Below are 21,534 nucleotides of genomic sequence, written 5' to 3'. Positions count from 1 at the left end.
AGGCATTTCGTAAGTCCAGCTTGGTGAAGACCCGGGCTCCCTGCAACGACTCGAATGCCGTCATCATCGGGGGATTGGGTAGCGGTTCTTCTCCGTGATGTCGTTGAGCGCCCGGTAATCAATGCGCGGCCGCTGCCCACCGTCCTTTTTCCCCACAAAGAAGAAGCCCGCACCCGCGGGTGAGGTAGAGGGACGGATGTGACCCTCGTTGAGTGCCTCGTCGATATACTCCCTCATGGCCAGCGTCTCTGGCCGGGACAAGGAAAACAATCGTCCTCGTGTGGTCATGGCGCCCAGCAGGAGATCGATAGCGCAGTCGTATGGCCTGTGAGGAGGTAGGCCCTTGGCACGCCTCTTACTAAACACCTCCCCCAGATCCCAATACTCCCGGGGAATGCCTGCCAGGTCTAGGTCTGGGCTGGTGACGGAGTCTGTAGCCGCCGTCCTCCCGGTGGCAACCGCCACTAGGGCGGTAGGCGGTTCGGAGTGCGGGACCTGGGGAAGAGGTGAGGACTGGTAGGTGGTCTGGGACGGTGGTTTGGGCTGATGAGTGGTCAGTGGAGACTGGAACAGGATGGAGGCGGAGCCTCCCTCCAGGATGAGCCGCCCCGTGGACCAGTCTAAACTGGATATTCTCCCATAGCCCCCCTGCCACCAGGACACGCACGGGGACAGTGCGCCGGGTAATGAAGAACCCGACACCAACGGCCGGCCGTCCAGGCCCATGACTAGAACCGGCTTGGAGAGGGAGAGTAACGGAACGCTCCACCCTTGGGCCAGCCCCGCGTCCATCAGGTTTTCCGCGGCCCCCGAATCCACCAGTGCATGCGCCCGACGTGCAGTAAGGGCCCACTGAACCCAGACGGGGAAAAAAGTCTGGGAGTCTCTGTGGTTGGGGTTTTGGTTCCGGCTCGCTAGCACCCCTCCCGATATTAGCAAGCCCTCCAATTTCCAGGCTTCTCCAGGCAAGAGTCGCAGTGGTAACCTGTCTGGCCGCAGTACAGGCAACGTCCCTGGCACAGACATCTCTGCTTCTCCATCCTGGACAAGCGCGCCTTGCGTCATCCCTCTCTTGTTAGCGCTCTCACGAAGCCGATTGTCAACCCACACCGAGAGGTCGACGAGGCCATCCAGTCACTCAGGCAGCTCCCTGAAGGAGAGTTTGTCCTTCATCCCCTCCGATATCCCCTGCACGTAAAGGACGACCATCTGCCTCTCGAGCCCGGGTCCGGAACTCCCACTCCGCGGTAGCCCAGGAAAGGGCCCGACCCATCAACAGAGTGATAATGTAGGCCACCTTGCCCTGCTCCGTCGGGAAGGAAGAGGGTTGTAGGCTGAATACCAGGGAACATTGGGTGAGGAATTCCCTGCAGCCTTCTGGACGGCCGTCGTACCTCTCCGGAGGTGGTAGGCGGGGTTCCCGCGATGTTGCAGGCGAGACTGGAGACGCCGCTGCCGCGGCTTCTGCTCCACCGGCTGCCGGGGCTAGTCGGTTGTCCACCCGGCTCTGCACAGCGATCATCAGCTGGCGGAGATTCTCAGTGATCTGCTGCAGGCTGTGGTCGTGCTGGTTCAGCATAGCTCCCTGCGTTGCCAATGCGCTTTGATACTGTGCTGCCTCCGCTGGGTCCATATTGACTCTGTTTTCTGTAAGGGTTGGTGTGAGGTGTGACCCAGGTGCGGTGAGGGTAGACAGTAGGCAGTAGGCAGAGATGGTGAAACAAGGATCTTTACTGGTGGTCCCAAAACCAGGACACAAAATAACGGACTTGTCACGATAAAATAAAGGAGGAGCAAATTGGTCTCCAAAAACAAGCCGATAGCAAACATACAAAGTACTAACTACAACTGAAAACAACAATGAAACAGGGAGAACACTTCTCAAGTACCTGTACATACATCTTGCGATCAGACACTGATTAGTACTGTTTGGCATCAAGAAACTAGCAGAGAAAACAGAGCAAGGGAACACAGGGAAGTGAGGGCATAAATACACAGGTGAACAGGTAGACACAGGTGACACCAATAGGATAATGATTAGTCCAGACTGTGAATGAGGAGGTGCCTAAGGTTGTCGGAGGATTACACCTCGTGGGTCACTCCGGAACTATGACCCCCTCCTGTAAAAATAGTAGGGGTGCAACAGTACATATATTTGTACCGAACCGTTCGGTACGGGGACATTGGTTCGGTCCTATGAACCCGAATGAATAAATACAAATAAAAACACAATGCCTATAGGCTAGGCCTACGCTGCGTTGTAGTCCTATGCCTGTTGAGTAAATCTGAGCAGAAAAAACATTTCAGGCTATTCCGAAAAAAACACTAGAGCCTATGTGCACGTTGTAATAAAAATTATAATCTTATTGCCGCATTTCAAACTGTCCTTTTGTGAGGCGCAGCTGGGAACTACTTCTGTACGATGGCGAGTGGTGGGGTCGATAAACCAGAATTGGAGGATCCTACATCCTTTAAATCTCCAGTTTGGGAACATTTTGGCTTGCCAGTAGATTACAACAGCGATGGACAGAGAGTTGTGGATAAAACATTAACAGTGTGTTGCCATACTCAACGAGAATAGTCTATGCTGACATCACCCCAGTATAACCGAGCGAGATGGAAACACAAAGAAACAACAACACAACATTGTCTCCCCTCTGCATTCAAGCAGCCCTTGGCAGCTGATTCTGGCCGGGCCAAAGAAATTACAAGAGCGATAAGTAGGCTATTTTGTTTATATTTTTGTTTATAGTCGCGGATATGCACCTATTCTCGGTGGTTGAAAATATGGGGTTTCAGCACCTCTTGAAAGTGCTCTTGCAACGTTACGAACTTCCCTCTAGAAGGCCTACTCGATCTATATAAGCAAACCAAAGTTGAAGTTTTCAATGTGCTTACTTAACAGCCCCATCACATTACCTGTAGTGGGAGATGTACCGTGCTACAGACACACCCCTTTTATGAGAGTCACAAGTGTGCATCTGGCACTGAAGGAGGCAGTGTTATGGTGCATTCGTAACTAAGTAGGAAGTGGGAATTGACCACATACGACTGGGAAAAATCCACTTGAACGGCCCTCAAACTGGTAATTACTAGTGGGAAATCATTCTGAGCACCCACTTCTCACACATTGTGACCTCTGATGTCACCTACTAAGGAAATACCCTCTAAAACAGCATTTCCGCCAGTTAAATGCAACAACAAAACACGATTTATTAAAAGCAATCTATTAATGTGTTTTTTAACTCTACAGTGCCTTGCAAAAGTATTCATCCCCCTTGGCGTTTTCCTATTTTGTTGCATTACAACCTGTAATTGAAATGGATTTTTATTTGGATTTCATGTAATGGACACAAAATAGTCCAAATTGGTTAAGTGAAATAAAAAAAATAACTTGTTTCAAAAAAATTCTACAAAATAAATAACGGAAAAGTGGTGCGTGCATAAGTATTCACCCCCTTTGCTATTAAGCCCCTAAATAAGATCTGGTGCAACCAATTACCTCAATAAGTCAGATAAATAGTTAAATAAAGTCCACCTGTGTGCAATCTTTGGGTCACATGATCTGTCACATGATCTCAGTATATATACACCTGTTCTAAAAGGCCCCAGAGTCTGCAACACCACTAAGCAAAAGGGCCCCACCAAGCAAGCAGCACCATGAAGACCAAGGAGATCTCCAAACAGGTCAGAGACAAAGTTGTGGAGAAGTACAGATCAGGGTTGGGTTATGAAAAAATATATGAAAATTTGAACATCCCACGGAGCACCATTAAATCCATTATAAAAAAATTGAAAGAATATGGCACCACAACAAACTTGCCAAGAGAGGGCCGCCCACCAAAACTCACGGACCAGGCAAGGAGGGCATTAATCAGAGAGGCAATAAAGAGACCAAAGATAACCCTGAAGGAGCTGCAAAGCTCTACAGTGGAGATTGGAGTATCTGTCCACAGGATCACTTTAAGCCGTACACTCCACAGAGCTGGGCTTTACGGAAGAGTGGCCAGAAAACTGGTCAGAATTGAAGGAATGATGGATGGCGCTAAATACAGGGAAATTCTTGAGGGAAACCTGTTTCAGTCTTCCAGAGATTTGAGACTGGGACGGAGGTTCACCTTCCAGCAGGACAATGACCCTAAGCATACTGCTAAAGCAACACTTGAGTGGTTTAAGGGGAAACATTTATAATGTCTTGGAATAGCCTAGTCAAAGCCCAGACCTCAATCCAATTGAGAATCTGTGGTATGACTTAAAGATTGCTGTACACCAGCGGAACCCATCCAACTTGAAGGAGCTGGAGCAGTTTTGCCTTGAAATCCCAGTGGCTAGATGTGCCAAGCTTATAGAGACATACCCCAAGAGACTTGCAGCCGTAATTGCTGGAAAAGGTGGCTCTACAAAGTATTGACTTTGGGGGGGGGGTGGGCAGAATAGTTATGCATGCTCAGGTTTTATTTTTTTTGGTCTTATTTCTTGTTTGTTTCACCCCAAAAAATATTTTGCATCTTCAAAGTGGTAGGCATGTTGTGTAAATCAAATGATACAAACCCCCAAAAAATCAATTTATATTCCAGGTTGTAAGGCAACAAAATAGGAATAGGTGAATACTTTCGCAAGGCACTGTATAATTTCTTTACAAACATGATAGCTTACTTTTCAGTTTATGGTTGACACAGTTTGTTGGCCAATAGACATTGCTGAACATTGTGAATGGCATTATATTTTCCAGCTGTACCAAAACCGAACCGAACCGTGACCCCAAAATCGCAATATGTACCGAACTGTGGGTTTGGTGAACCATTACACCCATAGCTAATAGGGTGAATTTCAGTGAAAGTACAATACAGTGCATTCAGAAAGTATTTAGACCCCTTGACTTTTTCCACGTTTTGTTACGTTACAGCCTTATTTTAAAATGGATTAAAAATATATATATTCCTCATCAATCTACACACAATACCCCATAATGACAAAGCGAAAACAGGTTTTTAGCATTTTTGCTAATTTATTAAAAATAAAAAACAGAAATCCCTTATTTACATAAGTATTCAGACCCTTTGTTATGAGACTCAAAATTAAGCTCAGGTGCATCCTGTTTCCATTGATCATCCTTGAGATGTTTCTACAACTTGATTGAATTGAATTGGACATAATTTGGAAAGCACACATCTGTCTATATAAGGTCCCACAGTTGACAGTACAAAACCAAGCCATTAGGTCGGTTGAATTGTCTGTAGAGCTTAGAGACAGAATTGTGTCGAGGCACAGATCTGGGGAAGGGTACCAAAACATTTCTGCAGCATTGAACGTTCCCAAGAACACCGTGGCCTCCATAATTCTTAAATGGAAGAAGTTTGGAACCATCAAGACTCTTCCTAGAGCTGGCCTCCCGACCAAATTGAGCAATCGGCGGAGAAGGGCCTTGGTCAGGACCAAGAACCCAATGGTCACTCTGACAGAGCTCCAGAGATCCTCTGTGGAGATGTGAGAACCTTCCAGAAGGACAACCATCTCTGCAGCACTCCACCAATCAGGCCTTTATGGTAGAGTGGCCAGACGGAAGCCACTCCTTAGTTAAGGCACATGACAGCCCACTTGGAGTTTGCCAAAAATCACCTAAAGCACTCAGACCACAACAAACAAGATTCTCTGGTCTGATGAAACCAAGATTGAACTCTTTGGCCTGAATACCAAGCGTCATGTCTGGAGGAAACCTGGCACCATCCCTACAGTGAAGCATGGTGGTGGCACTATCATGCTGTGGGGATGTTTTTCAGCGGCAGGGACTGGTAGACTAGTCAGGATTGAGGGAAAGCTGAACGGAGCAAAGTACAGAGAGATCCTTGATGAAAACCTGCTCCAGAGTGCTCAGGACCTCAGACTGGGGCGAAGGTTCACCTTCCAACAGGACAACAACCCTAAGCACACAGCCAAGACAACGCAGGAGTGGCTTTGGGACAAGTCTCTGAATGTCCTTGAGTGGCCCAGCCAGAGCCCGGACTTGAACCCAATCGAACATCTCTAGAGAGACCTGAAAATAGCTGTGCAGCGACGCTCCCCATCCAACCTGACAGAGCTTGAGGGGAGCTGCAGAGAAGAATGGGAGAAACTCCCCAAATACAGGTGTGCCAAGCTTGTAGCATCATACCTTAGAAGACTCGATGCTGTAATCACTGTCAAAGGTGCTTCAACAAGGTACTGAGTAAAGGGTCTGAATACTTATGTAAATGTGATTTTCAGTTTCAAAATCATTATACATTTCCTAAAAATAAAATAAACTGTTTTTGCTTTGTCATTATGGGGTATTGTTTGTAGTTTAATGAGGGGGAAAAAAACGATTTAATCAATTTTAAAATAACGCTGTAACGTAACAAAATGTGGAAAAAGTCAAGGGGTCTGAATACTTTCCGAATGCACAGTATGTACACTACAAAAGTACAAATATTAACACCATCAAATAACAATATGTTCTACTCAGTCTGGAATCTGTGTGAGCTATCTTTTTTTAAGTCAATTCTTAATTGAGGATTGTCCAAAACACAAATGAATGGAATGGCATTTAAAATAGTGTTGAAAGAAACACAGGTCTGATTTCCCAGGCATTTCCCTAGATGATCTATATATGAGGATTACAAAATCATATCAAAGTCAACTATGATTTACCATCCATTCTGATATAATAGGGATGTCCCTTTATCATGGTTAAAACAGCAACAACCTCATCGGGATATGCTATAAACTTCCACACAAAAAGTACATGTACCCTGTTGCGAACCCAGCAGGATGTGATGCTTTAAATGACTAATTACATAAAACAATAAATCTGCTTTAATAATTTGATTAATATTTCCAAAACTCTCTTTACGGGAAGCCCACAGCCTCATTCATTTTAACTTCAACAATGACTAACAACATTCTGGGGATTTTAGTTTTTAATTAATCTGAATGTGCCTCCCTGAGGGCCCTGGCTCTCGCTCGCTCACACACTTGGCAGAGTTATTAAAACAGCGCCACTGTAAGCCACTGAGAGGTGGAGATAACTTCACACACTCCCTGCTGAATCTAACACCTATCAAAACAAAATGATAAGGCTGTACCACATTTAGCAGGGCTACTGCACCTTCAATACCCTGTCAGACTGTTATAATCCCTGGTTATATTATCACTGGCTCTGTTTACATTTAACTAATAAAGTGTGACATGTTTTGCCTTTTAATCCCATTAAATCAGACGGAACAACACTGTTTTCACTACCACAATGCTCCAGTATAAGACGACAAACACTGGCGTGAAACTGTTTTTATTGGAAAACTCTTGTCACTCTTGTAGATCATTACGGAAACGGTCCCTCCGTCTCACTACTGTGGTTCATTTATCGTCTGCTGAGTGAGATTAGTAAATTTCCACATGGAACAATTCTATAGTATTCATTGTAGTGTTTTTGCAGACTTTACTGTATTTACTATTTTATATAACCTGTAGTGAACACAATATTTGCGTTATGGGGGTGAAGGGAATGGGCAAGGTATCTGCAAATTAAATGCTGTAGTATTTACTATTGTTAAAAAAGTGTAATGTTTTTGCAGACTAGTGTTTTTGCAGACATTACTGTAGTATTTACTACACTGTTGTTTTTGCTGATTATACTGGAGTATTTACTATAGCATTCTACAGTATACTACACCATTCTATAGTAGGTCCTACACATGATCGAGGGATACCACAGTGTATAGTATAGTATTCTATAGTACATTACAGTTTACTATAGAATTCTATAGTAAGTACTACTGTAGTATTCTATAGTCAACTGTAGTCTTTTTTCATGTGGGCATTCATTCATAGTGAGTAGGAGGGCCACGATACAACCAAACACTTAATTGCATTACACTGAATAAGGTGTTTAGTTTTAGATTGAGGTTTGTTTGTGGGAGAGTGAATAAGTTAGGCGGAATGCTTTGATCTAAAGAGCACAACATTCTTAGCCACATAATTTACAATGCCCCCCAGCCCGCACATTGTGATGCATTTGTATGTGAGCATGGGATGCATTTGTTGCAGATTTGCCTTCATGAGGGTTTGTAAATTGTATGTATTCCAATTGCTCAGTGTGAGAATGAACCAGTGTTTTGGCACTTCATACAGTGAGTGGAAGTGAGTTATGACCCCCCAGGTCCCCCTGAACGCTCAGTCTGATTCAGCCTCTCAGCTTCACTGATGTGATCACCCCTTTAGCAACACAGAGAGCAAGCACGACACTGGGTGTGGGTATTGGTGTTTGGTGTGTGTGCGTGTGTGTGCATCCAGTGATGTAGTGGTGAAACAGGTGGGTAAACACTGATTGACGTTTAAGGTGAATCTAACGCTCCCTAAATGTTGCATGCACTACCCCACTGTTCTTATCCACACACAGCCACTGAGAAAACCACATCAATTATTTACACTGGTAATCTTTCTAATACTCTGGGTATGTAAAATGGTCCAGGGTAGTAAAGCATGACATCTCCCCATCCTCTCTCTCTGCTCTCCAGGGCTTGAGCATAGACCGCATCTGCTCTAAAACTATTTCCCAAGGATGCTACAATCCTGCTACACCCAGAAAACGATTTATCTTAGGGCCGGATGATATAGACTAAAGACTACATACTGTAATTTTGTGTTATAATCTTATTGATATTTGCTACAAAACCCTATTATAAAAAAGGATAGAAGGATTTCATCCCACAGCAGTCTACAAATCAACCACAAACAAATGCAAAAACACAATATCACAACATATCTCATCAACTCCTGATAAACCTTCTTAACCACCCCACCCCACTCTCTCTCTCTCTCTCTCTCTCTCTCTCTCTCTCTCTCTCTCTCTCTCTCTCTCTCTCTCTCTCTCTCTCTCCCCCCTCTCTCTCTCTCTCTCTCTCTCTCTCTCTCTCTCTCTCTCTCTCTCTCTGTCTCTCTTTCTTTCTTTCTGTCTCTCTTTCTTTCTTTCTTTCTTTCTGTCTCTCTCTCTGTCTCTCACACTCACACACACATGCATTCACACACACCTTTACACACCCACTTGCTGTCGTGCATCCTGTATGTCTTGATGTTAATTACCCAGAATTGCCCAATTGGGATGAGCTCTCCTGTTTCTACTGGGGTCCTCCACTGCTCGGCCCCTGCCCTGGGGCCCCCTCCCTGTGGGCACGGTGACGGGGCCGCTCCAGGGGTTGCTGCTGACCCCTTCCTCTGCAAGAGACACGCTACATTCAGGACCACAGGGTGAACAGAGCTCACAGTGCAGTGGACCAGGGGAGAGGGGACAGGCCACACTCAGAGGGTAAAAGGGACAGGTCATAGGGAGGAGAGTCACTGGGCGGGCAAAGGGAAAGGTGTTAGAGAGGACTACAGCTTGCTGAGGTTAGTGGAAGGTTTGGGACAGTACAAAGGAGAAGAGGGGAGGTCTTGCAATGGGCAGTGTTTTGCTCAGGGAGTATAGTTCTTAAAGACAGCTGGTTGACAACAGACAGTTTCTGGTTAAGATGGTAGCACCAAACACAAGGAAAGATGCCATGCCCAGGGTACTGCCCTATTAATTATATTACACAACATGAGATATAGCTCTATGGCGACTACACAGGTATATGTAGCATCTTTGCATTTTCTATTTATACTTTGAACTCTCACAACACTATTCACTCACAATACTCCCACTCATATCCCACTCATAAGTTGTTCATTTACGGTAGTTGGTGGCAAATAAAAGACCAGAGTGGTAACACTACAACGCTAGCTAGATCTACTCAGCTTCAATAATTTTCACATTCCAGCTCAGGCTTCATCCGTATTATGACTGTGGATATTGCTCGTCCGCCTGCCGCAAACTCTTGCAGGCGTGTAACTGCGCGTGACTAGTTGAATGCCGAACTCTTCATTGAGACAATGCTGAGACATCAATCCATGGCGAGTCAGTGCCACATTTGCATTTTCTTTTAGAAATCAACATGAAAGAAAAGTTATCTTGTGAACTCAGCAGGCTATGGTGTGAAATAGGAAGTGACGTTTTTCTTTATTATGTATCGTTAATGCCGTCTTTGGTGTGCTTATCAATGCACAAGCACCTTTTTTCACACTCCTATCGATAAAATAAGTCATACAAAGGTTTTACTGTGGGTGAAGTTTCAACATCCTGTCACTAAATGTGTAATGTGATACAGTGCCTTCAGAAAGTATTCACACCCCTTGACTTTTTCCACATTTTGTTGTGTTACAGCCTGAATTTAAAACGTATTAAATTAAGATTTTGTGTCTCTGGCCTACACACAATACCCCATAATGTAAAAATCTCGTACAACGCTGTGTACTACTCCCTTCACAGAACAGCGCAAACTGGCTATAACCAGAATAGAAAGAGGAGTGGGAGGCCCCGGTGCACAACTGAGCAAGAGGACAAATACATTAGAGTGTCTCGTTTGAGAAACAGGAGCCTCACAGGTCCTCAACTGGCAGCTTCATTAAATAGTACCCGCAAAACACCAGTCTCAACGTCAACAGTGAAGTGGCGACTCCGGGATGCTGACCTTCTAGGCAGAGTTGCAAAGAAAAAGCCATATCTCAGAATGTCCATCTTAATCTTTTCTTTTTATTGGCCAGTCTGAGATATGGCTTTTTCTTTGCAACTCTGCCTAGAAGGTCAGCATCCCAGTTGTGCACCGGGGCCTCCCACTCCTCTTTCTATTCTGGTTATAGCCAGTTTTATTGCTTCTTTAATCAGCACAACAGTTTTCAGCTGTGCTAACATAATTGCAAAAGGGTTTTCTAATGATCAATTAGCCTTTTAAAATGATAAATTTGGATTAGCAAACACAACGTGCCATTGGAACACAATACTGATGGTTGCTGATAATGGGACTTTGTACACCTATGTAGATATTCCACAAAAAATCAGCCATTTCCAGCTACAATAGCCATTTACAACATTAACAATGTCTACACTGTATGTCTGATCAATTTCATGTTATTTTAATGGAGAAATAAATTGCTTTATTTTTTTCGAAAACAAGGACATTTCTAAGTGACCCCAAACTTTTGAACGATTAGTGTAAATTTGCTTAACAAGTTACATGATAAGATGCGCGGACTCACTCTGTGTGCAATAATAGTGTTTAACATTATTTTTGTATGACAACCACATCTCTGTACCCCACACATACAATTATCTGTAAGGTCCCTCAGTCAAGCAGTGAATTTCAAACACATATTCAACCACAAAGACCAGGGAGGTTTTGCAATGCCTCGCAAAGAAGGGCACCTATTGGTAGATGGGTAAAAAAAAAAAAAAAAGCAGACATTGAATATCCCTTTGAGCGCGGTGAAGTCATTAATTACACTTTGGATGGTGTATCAGTACACCCAGTCACTACAAAGATACAGGCGTCCTTCCTAACTCAGTTGCTGGAGAGGAAGGAAACCGCTCAGGGATTTCACCATGAGGCCAATGGTGACTTTGAAACAGTTACAGAGTATAATGGCTGTGATAGGAGAAAACTGAGGATAGATCAACAACATTGTAGTTACTCCACAATACTAACCTAAATGACAGAGTGAAAAGAAGGAGTCCTGTACAGAATACAAATATTACAAAACATTCATCCTGTTTTCAATAAGGTACTAAAGTAATACTGCAAAGAATGGGACAAATAAATTAACTTTATGTCCTGAATACAAAGCGTTATGTTTGTGTTAGGCCTACTGCTGCTAGGTAGCTCTCTCTGCTCTCTCCCTCCCCTCTGTCTGTCCTTGATTGCAGGAGTGAAGTCTGGTGTGCGGGAGTCAGGGTTCCAGCTGCAGCTCATTCACCATAATCACCTCAGCCTTTAAGACCCGGTCAAACTTACCACTCATCGTCAGATCATAGTCAAGACGACCATGTTAGTCTCGCTGCCGACTCAACCTGGTTATTTTTGCTCTTTGTGTTTTTGGTCTGTTCTATTTACTTTTTCTCCTGTGCCACAGATATTTGGAACCTGACTCCTGCCTCCGCTTCACTCCTGCCACCACCATCCTGCTCTCCAATACCGGACCTCTCTTTTGGACTCATCACGGACACTAGGACATTACGGTACCACACCTGCCCTGATCTGGATCTGTTACCCTCCCTGTAACCTGGACTTGCTCTTCCCATATATTTGGAAACCTGGACTTTGAACATTGTAAATAAACCTGTTAAAACTTATATGGCTTCGTGTACTTGTCTGCATTTGGGTTCTTATCCAGTTAAATCATAACAGTTTGGGGCAAATCCAACACAACAGATTACGGAGTACCACTCTCCATACTTTCAAGCATAGTGGTGGCTGCATCATGTTATGGGTATGCTTGTCATCAGCAAGGACGTTTTTTGGGGATAAAAAGAAACGTAGAGCTAAGCAAAGGCAAAATCCTAGAGGAAAACCTGGTTCAGTTTGCTTTTCAACAGACACTGGGAGACCTATTCACCTTTCAGCAGGACAATAACCTAAAACACAAGGACAAATATACACTGGAGTTGCTTAACAAGACGACATTGAATGTTCCTGTGTGGCCGAGTTACAGTTTTGACTTAAATCGGCTTGAAAATCTATGGCAAGACTTGAAAATGGCTGTCTAGAAATGATCAACAACCAACTTGACAGAGCTTGAAGAATTATTTGAAGAATAATGTGCAAATATTGTACAATCCAGGTGTGCAAAGCTCTTAGAGACTTACCCAGTAAAGACTCACAGCTGTAATTGCGGCCAAAGGTCATGTATTGACTGTGAATACTTATATTTCTGTATTTCATTTTCAATAAATTAGCAAACATTTCTAAAAAACATGTTTTCACTTTGTCATTTTGGGGTATTAGGTCTAGATGGGTGAGAAAAATATATATTTAATCAATTTTGAATTCAGGCTGTAACACAACAAAATGTGCAATAAGTCAAGTTTAATGTGACTATTTTTAACACAAAAAAACATGTAATAAAATATTTAATCAGCGAGGAAAGGGATGATGACGCAATCTTTGCGAGAGGGAGGGAATATGATTTAATTTGTCCTCAACTCATGGCTCAGACACTTCATTCAGGATAAGTGGAGTTAGCCCTGAGTTAGCCTGACCCAGAGCAGGTTAGTACTGAGGGATTCGTTGCCATAGAAATGTACCTGGTGAGCCACATTTGTGTGACCGGTTATCCCAAGTTGAACTCTGAGTTGACCAAAGTTACCTCGCTAACTCCTCAAACCTGATTCGTAGTATAGGACTCAGGAGGTTGGGGGATGTTTACTTAAGCAATAAGGCATGAGGGGGTGTGGTATATGGCCAATATACCATGGCTAAGGGCTGTTCTTATGCACGACGCAACGTGGACTGCCTGGATACAGCCCATAGCCATGGTATATTGGCCATATACAGTGGGGGAAAAAAGTATTTAGTCAGCCACCAATTGTGCAAGTTCTCCCACTTAAAAAGATGAGAGAGGCCTGTAATTTTCATCATAGGTACACGTCAACTATGACAGACAAAATGAGAAAAAAAATACAGAAAATCACATTGTAGGATTTTTAATGAATTTATTTGCAAATTATGGTGGAAAATAAGTATTTGGTCAATAACAAAAGTTTCTCAATACTTTGTTATATACACTTTGTTGGCAATGACACAGGTCAAATGTTTTCTGTAAGTCTTCACAAGTTTTCACACACTGTTGCTGGTATTTTGGCCCATTCCTCCATGCAGATCACCTCTAGAGCAGTGATGTTTTGGGGCTGTCGCTGGGCAACACAGACTTTCAACTCCCTCCAAAGATTTTCTATGGGGTTGAGATCTGGAGACTGGCTAGGCCACTCCAGGACCTTGAAATGCTTCTTACAAAGCCACTCCTTCGTTGCCCGGGCGGTGTGTTTGGGATCATTGTCATGCTGAAAGACCCAGCCACGTTTCATCTTCAATGCCCTTGCTGATGGAAGGAGGTTTTCACTCAAAATCTCACGATACATGGCCCCATTCATTCTTTCCTTTACACGGATCAGTCGTCCTGGTCCCTTTGCAGAAAAACAGCCCCAAAGCATGATTTTTCCACCCCCATGTTTCACAGTAGGTATGGTGTTCTTTGGATGCAACTCAGCATTCTTTGTCCTCCAAACACGACGAGTTGAGTTTTTACCAAAAAGTTCTATTTTGGTTTCATCTGACCATATGACATTCTCCCAATCCTCTTCTGGATCATCCAAATGCACTCTAGCAAACTTCAGACGGGCCTGGACATGTACTGGCTTAAGCAGGGGGACACGTCTGGCACTGCAGGATTTGAGTCCCTGGCGGCGTAGTGTGTTACTGATGGTAGGCTTTGTTACTTTGGTCCCAGCTCTCTGCAGGTCATTCACTAGGTCCCCCCGTGTGGTTCTGGGATTTTTGCTCACCGTTCTTGTGATCATTTTGACCCCACGGGGTGAGATCTTGCGTGGAGCCCCAGATCGAGGGAGATTATCAGTGGTCTTGTATGTCTTCCATTTCCTAATAATTGCTCCCACAGTTGATTTCTTCAAACCAAGCTGCTTACCTATTGCAGATTCAGTCTTCCCAGCCTGGTGCTGGTCTACAATTTTGTTTCTGGTGTCCTTTGACAGCTCTTTGGTCTTGGCCATAGTGGAGTTTGGAGTGTGACTGTTTGAGGTTGTGGACAGGTATCTTTTATACTGATAACAAGTTCAAACAGGTGCCATTAATACAGGTAACGAGTGGAGGACAGAGGAGCCTCTTAAAGAAGAAGTTACAGATCTGTGAGAGACAGAAATCTTGCTTGTTTGTAGGTGACCAAATACTTATTTTCCACCATAATTTGCAAATAAATTCATTACAAATCCTACAATGTGATTTTCTGGGAAAAAAATTCTCAATTTGTCTGTCATAGTTGACGTGTACCTATGATGAAAATTACAGGCCTCTCTCATCTTTTTAAGTGGGAGAACTTGCACAATTGGTGGCTGACTAAATACTTTTTTTCCCCACTGTACCACAAACCCCCGAGGTGCCTTATTGCTATTATAAACTGGTTACCAATGTAATTAGGGCAGTAAAAATAAATGTTTTGTCATACCCATAGTATACGGTCTGATATACCATGGCTGTCAGCCAATCAGCTTTCAGGGCTCGAACCACACAGTTTATAATATAATTTATACTTTCAACAAAAGTAAGATATGTATGGATAACATCCACAGTATTTAACCTACAAATGCCAGCTCACGATTGTCTGGTAATTTGTTAAGTATACAGTGCCTTACAAAAGTATTCAACCCCCTTGGCGTTTTTCCTATTTTGTTGCATTACAACCTGTAATTTAAATAGATTTATATTTGGATTTCATGTAATGGACATACACAAAATAGTCCAAATTGGTGAAGTGAAATGAAAAAAATAACTTGTTTCAAAAAATTCTACAAAATAAATAACGGAAAAGTGGTGCGTGCATATGTATTCACCCCCTTTGCTATTAAGCCCCTAAATATGATCTGGTGCAACCAATTACTTTCAGAAGTCACATAATTAGTTAAATAAAGTCCACTTGGGTGCAATCTAAGTGTCACATGATCTGTCACATGATCTCAGTATATATACACCTGTTCTGAAAGGCCCCAGAGTCTGCCACACCACTAAGCAAGGGGCACCACCAAGCAAGCGGCACCATGAAGACCAAGGAGCTCTCCAAACAGGTCAGGGACAAAGTTGTGGAGAAGTACAGATCAGGGTTGGGTCATAAAAAAATATCAGAAACATTGAACATCCTACGGAGCACCATAAAATTCATTATAAAAAAATGGAAAGAATATGGCACCACAACAAACCTGCCAAGAGAGGGCCACCCACCAAAAGTCACAGACCAGGCAAGGAGGACATTAATCAGAGAGGCAACAAAGAGACCAAAGATAACCCTGAAGGAGCTACAAAGCTCCACAGCGGAGATTGGAGTATCTGTTCATAGGACCACTTTAAGCCATACACTCCACAGAGCTGGGCTTTACGGAAGAGTGGCAAGAAAAAGCCTATTTTTAAAGAAAAAAATAAGCAAACACATTTGGTGTTCGCCAAAAGGCATGTGGGAGACTCCCCAAACATATGGAAGAAGGTACTCTGGTCAGATGAGACTAAAATTGAGCTTTTTGGCCATCAAGAAAAATGCTATATCTGGCGCAAACCCAACACCTCTCATCACCCCGAGAACACCAAATCCTGCGGCGCCCGCAAGGTCCCCCTGCTCAAGAAAGCACATATACAGGCCCACCTGAAGTTTGCCAATGAACATCTGAATAATTCAGAGGAGAACTGGGTGAACGTGTTGTGGTCAGATGAGACCAAAATCGAGCTCTTTGGCATCAACTCAACTCGCCGTGTTTGGAGGAGGAGGAATGCTGCCTATGACCCCAAGAACACCATCCCCACCGTCAAACATGGAGGTGGAAACATTATGCTTTGGGGGTGTTTTTCTGCTAAGGGGACAGGACAACTTCACCGCATCAAAGGGACGATGGACGGGGCCATGTACCGTCAAATCTTGGGTGAGAACCTCCTTCCCTCAGCCAGGGCATTGAAAATGGGTCGTGGATGGGTATTCCAGCATGACAATGACCCAAAACACACGGCCAAGCTAACAAAGGAGTGGCTCAAGAAGAAGCACATTAAGGTCCTGGAGTGGCCTAGCCAGTCTCCAGGCCTTAATCCCATAGAAAATCTGTGGAGGGAGCTGAATGTTCGAGTTTCCAAACGTCAGCCTCGAAACCTTAATGACTTGGAGAAGATCTGCAAAGAGGAGTGGGACAGAATCCCTCCTGAGATGTGTGCAAACCTGTTGGCCAACTACAAAAAACGTCTGACCTCTGTGATTGCCAACAAGGGTTTTGCCACCAAGTACTAAGTCATGTTTTTCAGAGGGGTCAAATACTTATTTCCCTCATTAAAATGGAAATCAATTTATAACATTTTTGACATTCGTTTTTCTGGATTTTTTTGTTGTTATTCTGTCTCTCACTGTTCAAATAAACCATTAAAATGATAGACTGATCATGTCTTTGTCAGAGGGCAAACGTACAAAATCAGCAGAGGATCAAATACTTTTTTCCCTCACTGTATGTATCAATACTGTCATTTAACATCCTTGAGATCAAGAATGGCACAAAGCCAAAAACAGCTGGATACCGGAGTGATGTATATTTTCATGGACTTTTGTTTTCCAGGAAGTTTGTTGACTGAAACTGTTATTAAAAGTTGGGGGGTTCTCTCAAGACAAGTGCTGCAGCACAAACGTCCTGTACAATCAGAAGACTACTAATATTACCAGCCATAACTGTATTGTTAGGTGATCGGAAAAAACACAATCAGTCAATGGGAAATGTCATTATACTCATGGGTAAAGTATTTATTTTGAGGGCAATATCAGTAGAAATGTTACAAATAGGGAGGTTCAAGACCCTCGTAAGACATCACAGTAAAATGGAGGGATGTATTGCAAAAGATTTTTGCAAAATGGCATTATACTGGGAAAGTTGGGTTAATCTGTGGAGTTAAGATGAATGGTGAATGAAAATCCAGCACTTGCAGAAAAAGGAAAATAAGACTATATGTATAATTATTTAACTACATGTACCGTACATGTGAGCGAAAGTAGTTGTAAATAGCAGTAGAAGTAGGGTTGTCTGTTAGTTTACTCCAATCAGGAGAGGGGTGGTAGGGTTGATTATTTATTTTTATAAATAAAAAATAAGGGGGACTAGAAATGATGCAAACAATGAAATTGATAGAACCCACAATCAATCTCCAAAATTAAAGCTGATCTACCACTAAAATAAAACATTACCAGTCATGATTAGAAGAGTCACAGACACACAGAGACAAACCACTACCTCCCTCTCAGCTGAAAAAAACAAACAGCTGCAGCCTTAAAAAGGGATCAACATCTACATGTACACAATATATACAAAGGTATGTGGACACCCCTTCAAATTATTGGATTCGGCTATTTCAGCCACACCCGTTGCTAACAGGTGTATAAATCGAGCACACAGCCATGCAATCTCCATAGACAAACCTTGGCAGTGGAATGGCCTTACTGAAGAGCTCAGTGACTTTCAACGTGGTACCGTCATAGGATGCCACCTTTCCAACAAGTCAGTTCATAAAATTTCTGCCCTGCTAGAGCTGCCCCGGTCAACTATAAGTGCTGTTATTGTGAAGTGGAAACGTCTAGAAGCAACAACGGCTCAGCCGCCAAGTGGTAAGCCACACAAGCTCACAGAACGAGACCGCGGAGTGTTGAAGGGTGTAGTGTGTAAAGATCGTCTGTCCTCGGTTGCAACACTCACTACCGAGTACCAAACTGCCTCTGGAAGCAATGTCATCACAAGAACTGTTCGTCGGGAGCTTCATGAAATGGTTTCCATGTCCAAGCAGCCGCACACAAACCACCATGTGCACCATGCACAATACCAAGCATTGGCTGGAGTGGTGCAAAACTTGCCGCCATTGGACTGGAGCAGTGGAAACGCGTTCTCTGGAGTGATAAATCGCGCTTCACCATCTGGCAGTCCGACAGACGGATCTGGGTTTGATGGATGACAGGAGAACGCTACCTGCCGAATGCGTAGTGCCAACTGTAAAGTTTGGTGGAGGAGGAATAATGGTCTGGGGCTGTTTTTCATGGTTAAGGCCCCTTAGTTCCAGCGAAGGGAAATCTTAACACTACAGCATACAGTATAATGACATTCTAGACGATTCTGTGCTTCTAACCTTTTGGCAACAGTTTGGGGAAGGCCCTTTCCTGTTTCAGCATGACAATGCCCCCATGCACAAAGCATGGTCCATACAGAAATGGTTTGTCGAGATCGATGTGGAAGAACTTGAATGGCCTGCACAGAGCCATGACCTCAACCCCATCGAACACCTTTGGGATGAATTGGCACGCGACTGCGAACCAGGTCTAATCGCCCAACATCAGTGCCCGACCTCACTAATGCTCTTGTGGCTGAATGGAAGCAAGTCCCCACAGCAATGTTCCAACATCTAGTGGAAAGCCTTCCCAGAAGAGTGGAGGCTGTTATAGCAGCAAAGGGGGGACCAACTCCATATTAATGCCCATGATTTTGGAATGATATATTTGACGAGCAGGTGTCCACATACTTCTGGTCATTTAGTGTATGTTCTGTCACTTCATTTGAGGGCTTAGGACTGTAGTTTTACCCAAGGCTAACATCTCTGAGTCTGACACCTGCCAGTGGTCACTTAAAGGACTTGCCCATCCAAGAAAAGTATCCTATGATACAGTATGTATGCCTTTGCATAATAATCAATTGAATCCCAACCAATGAAAAAAAATGTTATTGTACCAAACAACTAAAACTGTAGGCCTAAAACTGTAGGATTCTTTTTTTGTATGAAGACAGTGAAGATTTGATTAAACATGGTTACTCACGACATCTATCTGACTTTAGACTGACACCTCACTGTTTGCCGTATGGATAATTTGCATGCATCTGGGCAGAAAAGCATTAGAGGTAGCTGGCACATGTGGCGCCCCTGCTGATTCGAGCTGTCAGGAGCATTGATTAACTATGATGAATCACTCTCCCACTTTATATCCAATCAGAAACCTCCCAGGAGGACTCCATTCTGGTCACCTTTAACTAAATTATTTTTTGGCCACATAGAGCTAGCGGCAGGGACAAGGCTGCAACCTGATGCTTCTGTTAGCATTATTCTGTCATTAGGCTGCAGCTGTGAGAGTAATGTCTGGAACGGTGTGTGTGTATTAAGCAGCTAAAGCCCCTCGACCTGTGGCTAAATCCTCTGTGTGACTTGAAGGGACAGCTGTAGACTTTTGGATGAAAGTCAGATGGACAGACAAAAACAGACATACAGGAAGTTATGCGTAGCTGTGGTATTTGAAGGAGTTTAAAAAACCTTCATAGAGATCTAATATTATAATCAATCCCTACAGCAGCGTTCCCCAAACTAGAGGTCGCCTGATTTGGAAATGGGGTCGCAAGAGAAACTTGTGCTTGGTTCATAGAACCGAATCGTTAAGTAAATAACTTCCGGTAGTCGTTAGATGCGGTTACAATAAACAGAGCGGTATCTGTTGTCTTCCTACAAATGTGGCTATATCTTTCTAATGGTTTAATAACAAAATATTATGACCCCATCACTGAAAGATAACATTTACATTACATTTTAGCAGACGCTCTTATCCAGAGCAATTAGGGTTAAGTGCCTTGCTCAAGGGCACATCGACAGATTTTTCACCTAGTCAGCTCGGGGATTAGAACCAGCGACCTTTCGGTTACTGGCACAACGACCTTTCGGTTACTGGCACAACACTCTTAACCACTAAGCTACCTGCCGAGGAACACATCCACCTCTTCTGTTTCCCTCTACAATGCCCACAAGGGCTCATTAGAACAGAGTGGACAAGACCAGGCACTAAATCAGAGTGGGGGGGGAAAGAACATTATCAATGATGATGTTCTTTTCTACACAGAAGGTCATACAAAGTTATTGCCTGAGGATCTTCTGAACTTCCCAATACCTTTCTGATACATTTCAGTCACTTCAACCCATACTTCTTTAAGATTGAAATATATATGCTGTCAGACTGATTTGTAATAAACTGTCATAGCCCTAATTAAAAAAGTAAACATTGGCTGTTGATTACATCACTTTCTTCACATGGTGGGGTCGCAATTTTTTGTGTATATCAAATTGGGGTCGCACAGCAAAAATGTTTGGGAACCCCTGCCCTAAATCTTCTAAGACAGCAGATGAGAGTGGAGGATTCAAGACAACTCCGTGGAGATTCCCGACTCCTCCAGACCGATGTGCATTGTGGAACCGTATACCTGAGCTCCAGCAACAGAGGGATTATCCTTTGATCCAGTCCAACAGAAGAGCTCGGGCGAAAAGACAAATCAATAGTTTTTTGTATGCACAGCCTCAGGTTTCTATTTTAACATGTCTGGCTATTGATTAGCTTTCAGATGTGAAGTCTCCCTACGACATCAAATTCTAGGAGGATTTGGGAGTCTTTAGCAGAACAAAGAACCCTTGTAAAGTAGGAAGGAGGGAGCAAGGGAACGTTAACATAGAACTCCTATCTCAGTCAGTGCTCACTGAGGAGGCTGAGGCCACAACTCTGACAGATAGAGCACCACTGTACCCAGACATCAAAGGCCCAGGCTTGGCCTGTGATTGACACATCCTGACACAAACAGCCAGACAGGGGAAATGGAGCTGCTTTATCAAAGTAGCCATTTTAATGACATTTGTTTTTCAGGTGGCACAGGGAATATTGATATGGAAATGCTACCATCAAAGACATCTCCTTTTTATATTCTCTTTCTCTCACACAAACATTTTCAGTTGGGGAAAGTACAGAGAGTCAAACACCAAAGCAATAACATTGAGAGGGGTTTTGGTTGGTTCGAGGAATCCAGGGTTGGAGCTGTCATAATACTTCTACCAACACATCATAAAGTGCAGAGGTACT

General features: G+C 43.6%; 1 protein-coding gene across 2 annotated transcripts in view; it reads right to left on the bottom strand.

Annotated features, from left to right (window-relative positions):
• The window catches only part of gfra1a (gdnf family receptor alpha 1a), a 109,962-nt gene that overhangs the window by 81,064 nt on the left and 7,364 nt on the right, over window positions 1–21,534 (bottom strand). The window contains exon 4 of one of the 2 annotated variants that reach the window (XM_041883222.1): window positions 9,097–9,228. The exons of the other annotated variant lie outside the window; for it this stretch is intronic. Coding sequence (XP_041739156.1) covers window positions 9,097–9,228 — 132 coding nt within the window. The remainder of the gene's footprint in view (window positions 1–9,096; window positions 9,229–21,534) is intronic. 2 annotated transcript variants of the gene reach the window in all.

The sequence above is a fragment of the Coregonus clupeaformis genome, chromosome 1, assembly GCF_020615455.1.
Source record: "Coregonus clupeaformis isolate EN_2021a chromosome 1, ASM2061545v1, whole genome shotgun sequence".
Classification (NCBI taxonomy): domain Eukaryota; kingdom Metazoa; phylum Chordata; class Actinopteri; order Salmoniformes; family Salmonidae; genus Coregonus; species Coregonus clupeaformis.
This window is presented reverse-complemented; position numbering and strand designations above follow the sequence as displayed.